The 13,771-nt window shown below is 40.6% G+C and overlaps 2 protein-coding genes and 2 long non-coding RNA genes across 4 annotated transcripts; 2 read left to right on the plus strand and 2 right to left on the minus strand.

Annotated features, from left to right (window-relative positions):
- Window positions 1-1,402: 1,402 nt before the first annotated feature.
- Window positions 1,403-1,792, minus strand: LOC123472197. Its single transcript, XR_006646490.1, has 2 exons — window positions 1,735-1,792; window positions 1,403-1,670 (listed from the first exon to the last, which is right to left on the minus strand). It is a non-coding gene; the product is annotated as an uncharacterized LOC123472197 (long non-coding RNA).
- A 645-nt stretch (window positions 1,793-2,437) lies between these two features.
- On the plus strand, window positions 2,438-6,751 carry LOC116922421. Its single transcript, XR_004394023.2, has 3 exons — window positions 2,438-2,596; window positions 3,150-3,247; window positions 3,414-6,751. It is a non-coding gene; the product is annotated as an uncharacterized LOC116922421 (long non-coding RNA).
- A 582-nt stretch (window positions 6,752-7,333) lies between these two features.
- On the minus strand, window positions 7,334-9,055 carry LOC116923796. The gene has a single exon (XM_032930332.2). It carries the CDS (start codon window positions 9,053-9,055, stop codon window positions 7,334-7,336), a length of 1,722 nt encoding a protein of 573 aa, XP_032786223.1.
- Window positions 9,056-9,482: 427 nt separating this feature from the next.
- LOC116923795 lies at window positions 9,483-13,242 on the plus strand. The gene is made up of 8 exons (XM_032930331.2): window positions 9,483-10,376; window positions 10,438-10,560; window positions 10,635-10,741; window positions 10,810-11,718; window positions 11,792-12,057; window positions 12,119-12,251; window positions 12,345-12,671; window positions 12,746-13,242. Exons 1-8 carry the CDS (start codon window positions 9,725-9,727, stop codon window positions 13,046-13,048), a joined length of 2,820 nt encoding a protein of 939 aa, XP_032786222.2. The 5' UTR covers window positions 9,483-9,724; the 3' UTR covers window positions 13,049-13,242.
- The last annotated feature ends 529 nt before the right edge of the window (window positions 13,243-13,771 follow it).

Genomic DNA, 13,771 nt, shown 5'->3' on the forward strand with positions numbered 1-13,771 from the left:
CAGCAATATGGCGACGGAGTTGTTAAAAAGAAAAAAGTAGTATGTTAAAAAAATATAAGTTTTATTATCATGTTAATGAAACATTTTCTTCTTGTTCTTGTAGTTAATCCAATGAATCATTTAGGCAAAAAATCTATTAACGGATTAAACATTTTCACTTAGAGATAAAAGAAAAAATTTACAAGATTCCTTCGGTAATGTCCTTCGGGCAATTTTTTTTTTTTTAAAATTGTCTATAAGGATAATGTAAGTTTAAGACCTATTAAGCGACTTAAAAAAATTTTCCAAAAATTAGAAAAACAATGACATTTGAAGAAAAAATGTTTTATTTCCGCATGAGTATTGAACAATTAAACTTAATGATGCTAGCGCAACACCTTACCACTACGCTGTTATTGACATAATGCGACTAGTATGAATAGCAGTTTAATTTTACATCATCTGCAGCAGTATACTGTCCGGAATTAGCAACACGGGGACTTATGTAAAAAAAAATGAGAATGCAATCGTGAATTAGATGAAGATTTTTCCTCAAAAATAGACAACAAATTGAATTGTCTTGTAAAAGCAATTTCAGGGAATGTAACCATATAAATATTACTTACACTGTTAAAAAAGTCGTTCGTTTTTCGAACGAAAAAACCTTCGAATTGTCAACAACCCAGATCGAAGGTTAATAACCTTCGAAAACTGAATTAGTTTCCACGTTTCGATTTACGCCAAACGAAACTTTCATTTTTCGAAGTATTTAACCTTCGAAAAATGAACAGCGGTTGGAGAGTACTTATACTTAAATACGAAAAAAGCAAGTCTTTGGTGGGGTTTGAACACTGTACCACTTTGCCACAAGATCGCTAGTCACCCGCTCTAACCAATAAGCTATCTGTTCTTTTAAATGATAAATTATTTTGCTATGTATATTGGGGATTCGAATAAGGACTTAGAAAATTTTTTTTGTTTCCTCATAAAAATGTGAGATAATTGAGAAATGTGAGTGTGTGAGGTAACGTAGGTGACGGGAAATTGAAATAAAAGTATGACAGCAATTGCTTTTCTATAAAATACTTTAATGAAAAGTTTTTGTTTTACAAATAAGTATGTAAATAAAAATAAAGTACGTTGACTTATGGCACTTTATTTTTTTTAAGTACTTAATTTCTTTAAAAATACTTATCTAAAAACTTTACTATTTTTTTAAGTATGTTCAATTTGATAAGTATAATCATTTTAGTTTAAGTATGGTAAAAACGAATAAAAGTATGTTATTTTCTTATTTCAGTACGCTAAAATCCCGTTATACCGTCGATATTAGATAGAAGTTTGAAATTCGAAGGTTTTAAACATTCAAATAACGAAAAGGTTTTTTACGTTCAAATTTCGCAGTGTATTTTTTACGTTTTTCAATTTTCGAAACCTCCTACAAATTTTCGAAGGTACAGACATACTAAGCGACTTAAAAATTTAACAAAATATACGCATAAAAAGGAAAAAACTAAATAAATTTTGTGTTTCAAAGAGTATTGATCGATTGCTCTTGGTGTTATGAGCCCAACACCTTACCGCTGAGCTATCACACACATACATGTAGATATAGCATCTAAAATTAGTTATCTTGTCGCCGCTGTGTAACTTTCTTCTTCATAGTCTCCGTTCTGGCAGCATGTTTACTACTGCAATATAAAAAAATATATAAAAATCTACTGCTTAAAACATTTTGTTAAAGAAAACACTTACTGTTTAGTGACTGTTATACAGCCTTCTGCACTGACTGCAATGCATTGACAGTTGTAAGGTTACGCAAACAAAATCAAATTCACTGCCTAGGATTCGGCAACCAACTAGGTAACAATTACGCAAATTAATTTTTTAAAACTGTAATAGAATCAAATGAAAAAGCTACTATACCACGTATCAAATTTTGACAGAATTTTGTACAAAATTTGGGGACGATTGGTCATTCAGGGAAGAAACGTATATGGAAATACATAATGGACATTAAACCTTCTGAGATCTACTACTACTACCCTACCCCCTATACCCCACACCCTAAAATTGTTAGAGTCCTTCAGTATATATACATATATACCCTCAGGGATAAAATTTTACTCATATTGATAGCATGACATAAAATAGACTTGAACCCTCATTCTTGTAACCATAAATCTCTAGACGAAGTCCTTAACCAACATCCCGATAACGATACAAATTTGTTTGTAATGCTGAAATGTAATGATGAAAATATTACTTAGTGGACACAAATCTTTTTCAAAGAGGTGATTTTTTACACTTGCTAGAATTCTTTAACTAAAAGTTTAGGATTCTAAAATACTCTTAATTAAAAAATACAAGGAAACCCTGTTTTTGCTTAATCTTGTATTTAGGTTTTCGAAGCATTAGCAGTAGCGAGCGCCAGATGGTGTCGTCGTAACCCTTCCTCTGACTAGTTGTTGCCAGGTAACGCGTCATCGCCATAGGAGGTATACGAGTTTACAGGCCTTAAGCAACAAGTAGGCCTTGATTCGTCCTACTGTTTCGTCGCGTTGGCTGAGATCAAGTTGTCCGAAATCGACATTAGTTGGCGAATTATCTGAAATCAGTAAGTATATGTTGATCTTCTGTATCAATGTAATTGTATATGTATAAATTTAGTTGTATATGTAGTCGAAAAGCCAGAATGACATTCTCATCATTTTATGATTGACATTCTCGTCATTTTATCATAGACTGATTTTATGATGACATTGTATCGTTAATATTATTTTTCTACTTCTTGGAACAAGGAACATAGGATGTCTTGATGCCAACCAAGTGTCATTGGAAAGATTGTAAAAAGAAGTTTAAAGTATTTGATGAATGTGTTATTATGTTAGTAAAGTGACTTTGGTATTCTTAAATTAGCAGGAAAAACCTAAAGCTGGAGAACTACACATTTGTTTCTCGTTACTAGTTTGGTAAATTGGTTAAATGAAACAACATTTGACCTGTTACTTCAGATCAATTATTTCCACAAGTAAAGATTGTTTCTGCAATCTTCCACTTCTCAGACAGACACCCATCCAGAAAGGATGGGGATGGGGGAAAGGATGGGGGGAACGATGATATGAAAAATTGATTAATTAAAAAATTTATATTTTGTTTATTGATTGCAGAGCCAGAGAACAATGTGTGGAATCTGATATTCAAGACCTGAAAACCCCAGCTTTCCTTCTGCTTCAACAAGGCTATAAAGCTATTGTAATTTTGGGAGGTAAACATTGAAACCCAAAACAAATCAGACATTTTTTAGTTGGCTTATTTATGCTTAATTTTATTATTAAACTTAACTTTTGAAAACATGAAGTGTATTCATATGTTTAGGGTCAAGTTACTGAAATGGTTGAGTGAAATGTGAATTTTACATTACTTTTGAACAGGTCCCAGCGTTGCATCCCAGTTTACACAGCGGATGTCCCACAATACAACCCAGCAATCTTTATTACTTGCGGTCTTCCACTGCCGGGAATTTATTATTCATGCAACTTTCCCGACGATCCTGTAACTGCCGGAGTAGGGTCTTGTGCAACGGCAAAATTTTCTTTATTATCTTTGCTGGTGTTGGGGCTGGTGCTGTGCTTCCGGTGTTAGAACGGAAGCTACTGCCGCCTGGCGGAAACAACATTGAAGATCGATGAGCCGTCGATTTTTCCGTATTGGCCTAATCGTTCATGGACGCAGAACGATGAACCGTCGTAGCTCCGGCAGCCGTTTTGCTGGCGTCTGGGGCTGTGTTGCGGCGACTGAGCTGCGAAAACTGTGCAGCATCATCATCCTCGTCGTCAGTCTTGTACTGTCCACGCTCTTCGTGGAACCTTTCGATGATTCTTTCGTGAGGCGAGGTCGAGGCCAAGAATCTCGGGAATCCGAATTCTCTTCGCTGAGGAGTTTGTCCTGGAAAACAATTCAATATCACAAAAATTTAAAAAATTCACTTCTACAATCCCCATTAACGCATTTGAGAAACACATACAAGTCGGGCCTTCTTGACGCATATCTTCCACAATGAATTTGACAACATCGCTGTTGCGCTGACGAATTTCCGTAGAGAGCAGAGAGCTCCAATCGCTCATCGACGACGCGTGGGATTCCACATCGTCCCGTCGCTCGCGGACAGTCGTCACCATATCGGCCCGCTGCTCCTCCAGTAGAGCTTCCTAAATCTGGGCGGCCACGTGGAGCGAATGAAGCGACTCGGTCGTCAGGTGGGCGTAGCTGAGCAAAGCGCCGTTCAAGTGATCAGAATGCTTGCGCAAATCTGCCTTCTGGGCACTCTAAAGCTCCTGCCAGGCTGCCTGTGACGTGGTCACGTGACTGGAGATATCTCCTTCGATGACGGCGCAAGTCTTGTACGTTTCTTGGCTCCGACCGACGCCCTTCTTCAACGAAACCGTGGCCGTTTGCAGCAAAGCCGAACGGGAATTTTCCAGCTGACTGCGAAGATCTTTGCCTTGGCCACAAAATCGTTGGCCGTCGTCTCGACGTGTTAGAAGTTGCTGTTCTATTGCTGCGCCTTTTGCACGGCATTCGAAACTTCGGTGCTTGTGTCGTTGACGCGAGTCTTGTAATTCTCGCGGGTCTGCTGGACAGAGTTGACCAGATTGATGATCATCTGCATTTGCTTGTTGATTTCAGCGTCAAATTCACTGAGCGATTGGCTAGACAGCGTCTGTTGCTCGCTGATTCGTCGCAGATGCCATTCTGTTTGTTGATCCCATTGCTGGGTAACTTGCCTCAACCGATTCATTCCGTCTTTTTGATCCGTCAAGAGGACTTTAACCAAATCCGCCTGTCGCTGCAGCTCTTCCGTCAGGGAACGCTGCAGCTGCTGGACGGCCTGCCCTCGCTCTTGCAGAGATTTCGACACCGACTGGAACTTGGGTAAGAAATTGTCCACGAGAAACTGATGCTGATTGGCCGCTTGAACGTTGACCTGAGTCCTAGTCGTCCCCCAAAACGATTTGGTGAACTCCTGTGTGCTGTGGGTGCTGTCCGTGGCCGCCTTGCGCAGACCTTCGGCAAACTGCAGCATCAACTCGCTCAAGACGCTCAGATCACTGCTCTGCTTGGCCAGAATAGTTCCATAACTACCGGCAATATCACTGAGGAATTTCGTGTGATCCTTGACGAAGTTCTCCAGGCCATCTTCCATCCGGGCCACGTTTTGCTCAAAACTCTGACGGAGCCGTTCATTCTCCTTCTCAACGGACCTATACATTATCCTTCTCAATGGACCTATACATTATCCATAAAAATCTGTGTTGACTATAGCAGCCCGGGATTTGGAAAAAGAAAAAAAAGGGAGAAACGCTTACCGTTTACGATCCAGTTTCGAATGGAGTTTTCGTACGTGATCGTTGGAAACATCGGCTACTTTGAGCAACTCCCGTGCTTGAGAGCCGAGTTGCTGTTCCGTGTGAGTCTGATGTAGGACAATGTGCCCCTTTTCGTCTCGTTGGCGTCGAGTCTGTTTCAATTTGGAACGAGTCATCGACAAATTGTGTTGAGTGCTGTTCAGCTCCTCCACCGTAGCCTGCATGTACGAGTCAGTTCAAATTTAAAAAAAAAAAAAAATGGCATTTACTAAAAGATAACAATTTTTAAAAAGTAGACGAAGAAGAAGAAGAAGAAAAAATCCATTCATGTAGGACAGTCTGTTCGTCGTAGAGACCCTGAAGTTGCTGGCAGGACTCTTCTTTGCGGGCCTGCTCCTCCATGGCCTTGATCTGCTCCAGCTTTTCGACAATCTCCTTGCGTTGCCATTCAATCTCGCGAGTGATTTGCCTGTAGTTTTCCTGCACCACGTAAACACGTTCTTCTCGCTCCCAACAGCTATTGACGAAGCCTCTCGATCTCCTCCGTATACTCATATACAGGCACAAACAATTCGACACAGACACACATACAACAACTAATTATGATGAATTTAGCGACCGATCCACCTACACAGAAACAACCAATATGGTCAACAAGTTAGACACAGACTAGGTGCAGAATGTTAGTTAGTTGGTCTTATCCCCTCTCTTTTGTTTCTCCTCTTAAACAACCACTGCGTTTCCCATCATCCGTCATCCCCTATACAATCAGCGATTCAAAAGACCTTGGCCCTTCTTAATAATCATATCCATCTCTCTGTGTTTCTGCATGTCGTGGGCCGCGAAAGTGACCAGCGGTCAATTAAGTCAAATTATATTCTAATTCTCCTCTCCTCTCCCTGTTCGTCGGCCGGTTCCTTTTTTTACGATCTCATAAAAAAAAAAAAAAAAGCCGAAGAAGTGCGGTTAACATAGCGTTAGAGATTTAGGAGCTCACGCCGGTTTTCTTCCCCTTCTGACCAAGCTAAGCAGCTTTTTGAAGCAAAGGAAGGGCTTTTGAACGAATCGCGCCCAATCAGGGATCCCCACAACATTCAGTTTTGCCTTGTAATATGTAATATGTAATATGATGGAGAAGAGATCATTTCCAAGCGGCCCTACTTTTTTTCTCTTTTTTTTTTTTCTTATTGGTCCCTCTCTACAAATGATTATTCTGTGGAATGGAGGGAACAGAGAATGATGAGTTTGAAAGAGTGATGACGATATATTATGACTATATATTATATTATATTATGACTTTGATTTTATCTATACTCTGTCTGATCTCTGATGTCTCAAATTGAATCCTAGTGGCTAACCTAAACAGGAAAACAAAGAATACACCAAAAATACTGGTCTTACTAGCTTTAATAGTTATTTTTATTTTTGGGAAAGTGGCTCAAAAGTGGCATTTTTAAACATTTCAAGTGGCTTTTTTTACCCGATTTGGCAAATTTTCTGGCTTTAGAGAAAATTATTTCGTGGCAACACTGCTGTAAGCTGACCGGCGCGTTACCAACTCCATCTCGTTCAGGGAACTGAACCCTGTCAGGCAAAACATGACGATAACTCCTGGTAGGGTTCAGGTCCCTGTTTTTAATGAAATTTTATCTAATTTTGAAAAATTAGAAATTACGGAATATTACGGAAATCACGGAAATAGAAAAAAGGCAAATACGGAAAAATTTCCCGAGGTTCACCCAGGAAAAGAGTCGGTGACCCCTTGGTCTCACTTTTTCTACTGTTTGGCTCGATGGTAATTTTAAACCAATTCACACCATTAAAGGGTTTGCATTAAAAGAAAACTTACAGTGGGGGTTCTCTTGTCATTTAAATTCACCTCTTTTTAAAATGGACTTGAGCCTCCATACCTGGAAAGATTGGACAGCATGTAAGAAGAATTCGACAAAAATTGTATGTATTATTCCTTAGTAACCGACCAAGCATTACAAATTGAACTCATCTTTGGCGTCCATTAATGTACGGAGCCAACTGGGCGTGAAATTATAGGAGCAAAAATTATGGCAAGAACCGAAGAGTGCATTTAGCCAAGGAAAGCGGCTGGGCGGATAATATTCGTCACGTCTTAAGAGCGTCTTCGCCTTAAGGGACCGCATTCGCTGCTTGTGACGCTTCTGGTTGTATCGAGCACAGATCATAGACGGCAGCCATGCCAATTTGATTTGTGTGAATAGATAATAGAGACGTAGTAGCAGAGCTAAGGCGAAAACCTCGTACGTGTAATCGATTGGCGGAGCTCGGCGGGCGCAAGCTACCATTCGACCCAAACCAGCTGCTTGCTGTAGACTGTCTAGTTGTTCGAGGAGAATTTGCCCGATGTAATGTATGCCCTTGGCATCCGACAGGGGCAGACGAACAATGTCAAATATCTTACCCTGATAATTGTTGAAAAGGTTGATCGAACCAAAGTACATGCCATCCACCACTTTGGTGTAGTAAAAGTCGACGAGCAGAACTGAAAGGATTATGAGCAGGTCAACAACGAAGATGAGTGATTTAATTACTTTGAAAATCTCCCCAGGGTTAAGAATCCAGGCCGGTACCATGCGAATTTTCTTTGTTTCGATCCCAGATTGTAAAGGTAGATAACGCAGTTCGTCCAAGGTATCATCATTGGTGTCGTTATATTCCTTTTCCTGTTCGTCTTCAGGGATGTACACGTTATCAAACTCCAGCGGGCCGCGGTTATAGCACAACATGTAACCAAATGGCCAAATGATGAGAATGAATGCACCCATGTATTTTAGAACGTAGTTGGTGACGAAATCGTAAAGATAGTCTGCCAAATCGGATCCGGTGTTCATGGCATTTTTAAATGGCGCCCATGCATTGGCTAGTTCATCTTCTACGAAATTGGTTGCTTTCATTTCAAAAAGGATACCAACGCGCATTCGAATTGCATCAGAAATCCAGGCGGCGATCCGGTCTCTTATTCCCCTCAAAGAGTCTGTTATACGCTCCTCGGAGAACATACCACAAGGTGCAGTGCCCAATGTTCTCAATGATTCGCAAGCCTGTCCCATAATTAACTGGTTAACGGAATCGCTGTTCTGCAGGTCACTTAAGCATTTAGGATAGGGTTCTTTTAAAGTCTCTGTGCAGGTTGAACCTTTACTCTCAAGCCAACGGAACCCAGTTTCAATGGTGTCACGAAATTCGTCCTGGGCTTGTTTAGCTCGATCAAAGCTATCGGCTACTTCTTTGATCCCACGATTCATGTCCTCCACGTGTGATTCGTCGAACATGGATCTTCGGATGAGCTGCATGGAATAAACTGTTTCCTCCTTCAGACACTCTGCTACCTCTAGTGGTACTATTGTTACCTTCTGTATGTGACTCAACACCCGCATGGTCTCTACGTATGTCAGTATAGTCATTTGAAGGTTAAATACGTGTCCACCGGTCATCGTAGCTATCAAAGAGATATAGACATGCATAGGCACTGGCAGAAATGGCCAAAGCAATCCGGCTATACCACCAGCACCAGCTCCTACGGCGACGTAACAGAGACCAATTGTTCCATTATTCATGTAAGTTGGACAGAGTTGATCGGCTCTGCTGACGAAGACGAAGGCGCCAACGGTAACACCGAAGAAGAAACATACGGTAATGGCGTAGAGCATGTTGATTTTCGTGAAGCAAAACATGTTGGATTTTTCGATTTCTTATGCTGGCGAACAAACAGCTGAAGGATGGTCTAACACTAATAGTTTTATTACCTTAATCAGAGTTTGGCAAAGTCACAGGTTTTCATTTAAAACCATTATTTAAATTTTATTTGATTGAATATTTCAATAATTATCTTTTTATTTGGCAAAAATTTAAATTAAAAATGTTGTTCTGTTCCGTACTGGTGGGTGCATGATTAAATATCGTTCAAGTTTGTGAATATAAGCAAAACATCTAAATAGAAATAACCAAAAAGCGATACTTTTCGATCCCTATCCTGTCCGCTCTCCGCTGTCCCTATCGGTTTAGCATTTCTCGAGACGAGAGAGCAGAGAGACTCGAGAATCGAGTCCATCTTTTCAAGATGATTTTGAAATCATGACGCGGCAACGTTGCAAACTTAGCAGACAGATGGCAGACGGTTTCCGTATAAATTTCGACGAATGACGCTCTTTACTAGAGTACAACTCGTCTATAATTTTATTCAGGAAGCTTTTTTCTGTTTTTATGGTTTACTGTTCACATAATTCAACATAATACTTTTCTAAAGTAAATATACAGTAGTGACTCATCCCGATAAATAATTAAAAGTTCCCCGACAAGTTACAAACAACTTATTTGCCATCGCCGTTTACAGCCGCCAAAAAATGGCTTCACAGGACGTAACCGAATCAATGGATGAAGATTTTACTGGCTTTGACGAAGAACCTGTAGTAGTCAATACTGGTGGTACAGCTGTGTTGCTGGACAGTAGAGTCGAAGATGCACCTGCTGATACTGATAGTGACTCGGGGAATCTGGTCATAGCAGAGCCCCACAAAAAGGTGGAGTTAAAGAATTCTGAGAAGTCTCCTAGAAAACGAAAGTCCCGAGTTGAAGATGTTACTCCGACAAGAACTCCGTCAAGTCGAGTCAGAGGACAGGGACTTGCTTTTCTTTTAGCCATGGAAAAAGGTGGAAGTAAGAAGCAACTGGCGAAAGCTCAAGCTCAGTCAGATTCACATGATGCAGCACCAAGTTCTTCCCAACCAGCTGATCCTCCAGCACAAGTACCACCTGAAGTTACTGCCGAAACTGAATTAGAGAAAAAGAAAATAGGAAAAGATGCCAAAGAAAATGCTAAAAACATAAAAGATAAAGATCCAACAAAAATCCTAAAGGATAAAGAAGCTCCTTCCACTGTGGTACCTGCAACAGCATCTCCAACCCCCATTGTAAAAACAACTAAAAACCCTGCCAGAAAATCATACTCTGCTATTAATATATCATCTCCATTGCTTAAAGAACCTTTCAAAGAAGGTAAATTCAACTAGGTTTTTCGAGTTGCTTAAACCATAATTTTTAAAATAAAATTTTCCAGGTTGGAGGAGAGAAGTTGTGTACCGAGCTACCGTCGACCCTGGAACCAAAACGTTGTGTGATGTTTATTATTACACTCCCGATGGGAAAAAATTGAGATCAGGGCGAGAAGTTTCCGATTATCGTAAGAGTCATGCAATAAGCCTAGATAAAAATAATCTTTATTGTTGAAAAACATATTTTCGCTTTATTTTTCAGTCGACAAAACAGACACCAATTTTTCTGTAGAAAATTTTACATTTTTCAAAGAACCTATTGGTATGGACTCGAGTCAGGAGATTTTACGTTACGCCAAAACACGTCGAGTATGTAACCATTATCATGTTTTTGCCGTAGAAAAAGTCTTCGCGTGCTAATCAGTCGATATTCCTAGGATGACGGAGGAGGTGGCGAAAAACTCATATCCAAGAAGGAGAAAGCACTTAAAGCCCGTGAAGAAGAACTAAGGCGTAATCTTCAAGAACTGGGTGAAGATGTGGCGGCGATAACAGGACATACCCCCGCTAAAGAAGCAGAAGTTCCAGCGCCTGTGGTGGCGGCTAATACAACAACCGCCGTCCCTGTTCCAGCACCTGAATCCGTTTCACCTCAACAGCGTAAAAAAAGAGGCGGCAAAGTGGAAAAACAACTTAAGATTAAGCTATGGGGCAAAGGGCTTAGAAGTAAAGAGAATGCGGAACCAACGCGAAAGGAAGACACCACAGAGGGTGAAGACGATATGGGTGCGGCAGTAGCGTTGAGCGGAAAAGTTTCTCCCTCCCGCAAATTACCAGACGATATAAGCCATTTGTTTACCCCGCACTCTGTAGTGGGATCCAAAGGAGTTACACGGTCTACGACTCGCGGACAGAAAGCCACCCCTTCTTCGGCTGCTGGAAACGTAGCGGTGTCTGCAGGTGCAGGTCAGCAATTGGAATTGATTAATGGCAAGCGCTTTATTTCGATTGGCTCGAGCCCCGAATCGGTTAGGCATTCGCCTGCCAACCATTTAACGGAAGATGTGTACGGCAAAAGAGGTTTGTCGTCACCCGGTCAGGCACCCAAACAAAGTCCAAAAAGAATGAAACTCGGCATGACCCCGATGCAATCCACTGCTGTTCAATATCCATTTAAAAGCAAAGAAGAAGGATTTGGATTCTTCTTGACGGAACATTTTAATAACTTTGTCAGTTATGCGTATCACGGTCTGTTACACGTTTTTCGCTACTTGACCGTTCAGGAATTGATGGCGGCAGCTGGCGTCTGCAAACTGTGGAGGGATCTCGCTCTACATCATTCACATGTAATATAATCATATTTAATTCTCGTACCGTGTTAACTTGTCTCACACAAAAAAAAAAAACTTTGAATTCTAGTGGAGGCTAGTGCGTTTGAAAAATTCTCGCATTTACGATTGGTCACTTTTTGCCAACCATTTGCGCCGTGCCGGCACACAGCACCTTGACATGAGGAAGATGTTGTTTGTGACATCAACAGAAGAAACTTGGACAAATCTAGAACGGGCTGCTTCCAATCTTTCAGAGATCCTCCGCATTGATTTATGCAAATGCCCCACAGAAGTGCTGGAATCGATCGCTAAATATTGCCTTCGTCTTAAACATATCGATGCTCAATTTATCAGGTACTTCTAATAATTTTCCCAGTTATTTTCGAATTTTCTGCATCTTAATGTCGTCTACTAGTTCGCCCACTCTACGTCTCGAATTGCTGGGCAATTTGAGTCATTTGGAGGTCCTTAAAATCCGTTCCATTTCCCGCATTATCCTTGACGAGGGATTACAATCATTTTCCAAACTGAAAGAGCTCAAATTTTTGGTAAGTTTCCCCCTATGGTTTGTAAATGAGCGTAAACGCGCCATATTTTTGTGTGTGTTTGAGTTCAATAACGGTAGAATGTTTCTTTTTCAGAACTTGACGACAGTGTCTAATTTGAAATCCTCGGCATTATGCCATTTGACGGAACTGCCGCACTTGGAAAGTTTAGAAATCGGTGATTGCGCTGAGTGGACGGAAGCCAGTGACTACGAAATGCTTGGTCAACTTTCACGCGTGAAACATCTCCGGCTAGAACAAGGTCCGCCAACCAGTGTCCTCCAACATTTGGAACATTCGTTGAACGGAATGTCAAGTCTGCAGCATTTGGAGCTGATCAGTTTCACCATTGACGCCCCACTAACCGATTTGCGTCTCAGCAACATAAAGCGATTGCTAGTTATTCCTTGTTACACCACCGAGGTATCATATTAAATAATTCTTTTAATGCACAAAATTGGTAAGAATTGTTTTATTGTAAAATTTATCCTTTGCAGACTGTAGCTGTCGTGTTGCGCCATCTTTTCGACTGTCTCGTATCTTTGTCTCATTTACAGCAGTTGAGCTGGGTAGTGACAGACGAGATTTTGGCCAATTTCGCAGATAGCAAACTTCCTATTAAAAGTAAAGAAAAACAAGAAGAAGAAGAAAAGGATGGAACGGAAGGAAAGGAAAGCGTCACCCTGGATGAGTTGCAGGATCTCTTACATCTGCGGCTGTCCAACACAAATGTACAACTTATACGACTTCCAGAATATGCGACACATCGACACAGCCTATCTGTATCCCAAGAAGATTAACTAATAATTAACCTTGCCATCATTTCCATCTGTCTCATTTTTCGTTCATCGCATTGGCACAGACGTGGCATTCGTACTTTAGCTTTTTTCCCGCTCCACTTTTGTGTGTTCATTTTCTTATTTGTGTATCTATCTCGGTTATGTTTCCAGTCAAATAACTATTAGACAACATCAATACAAATTCGGAAACGCCATCTTTCGGTCTTGAGTCACGTATAATTCACTACTTTTATTACTGGCTCTTATCGTACATTTTCAAGATGTCCACTTTAGTTAGTTATTATTTGTTTATAGATGCCTTTAACTAAAGTACGCATTTGATTTTTTTTTTTTTTTCTGTTTCTTTATGGGACATTTTTCTGCATTCCAACAGAGCAATCTCTCTATCCATGTACTACCCGGAATAGACGGATACAGTCTACCAAGATAGGCCAATATGATAAGAAAAACCTACAGCGATACTTGGGGGTTAGAATTTGACGATTGGGAAACCACAATCCATCATATTCCCGGAATAGAAATGCACGAAGGCGGATTTCCTAACAACACCGAACACGCGGAAAAGCAGATTACTTCAAAATGTGCTGTATAGAAAAACGCAATTTTTTAGGGATTGCGGATAAGGCGTACCCCCGCGTAAAATGAGCCGTATTTTGCCCCCCAACCAAGTTGCTTATGTTCTTGTTTCACTTATACATGGCGTCGTATTTGTAAGGGATCTCG

Source organism: Daphnia magna, linkage group LG5, assembly GCF_020631705.1.
Source record: "Daphnia magna isolate NIES linkage group LG5, ASM2063170v1.1, whole genome shotgun sequence".
NCBI lineage: Eukaryota > Metazoa > Arthropoda > Branchiopoda > Diplostraca > Daphniidae > Daphnia > Daphnia magna.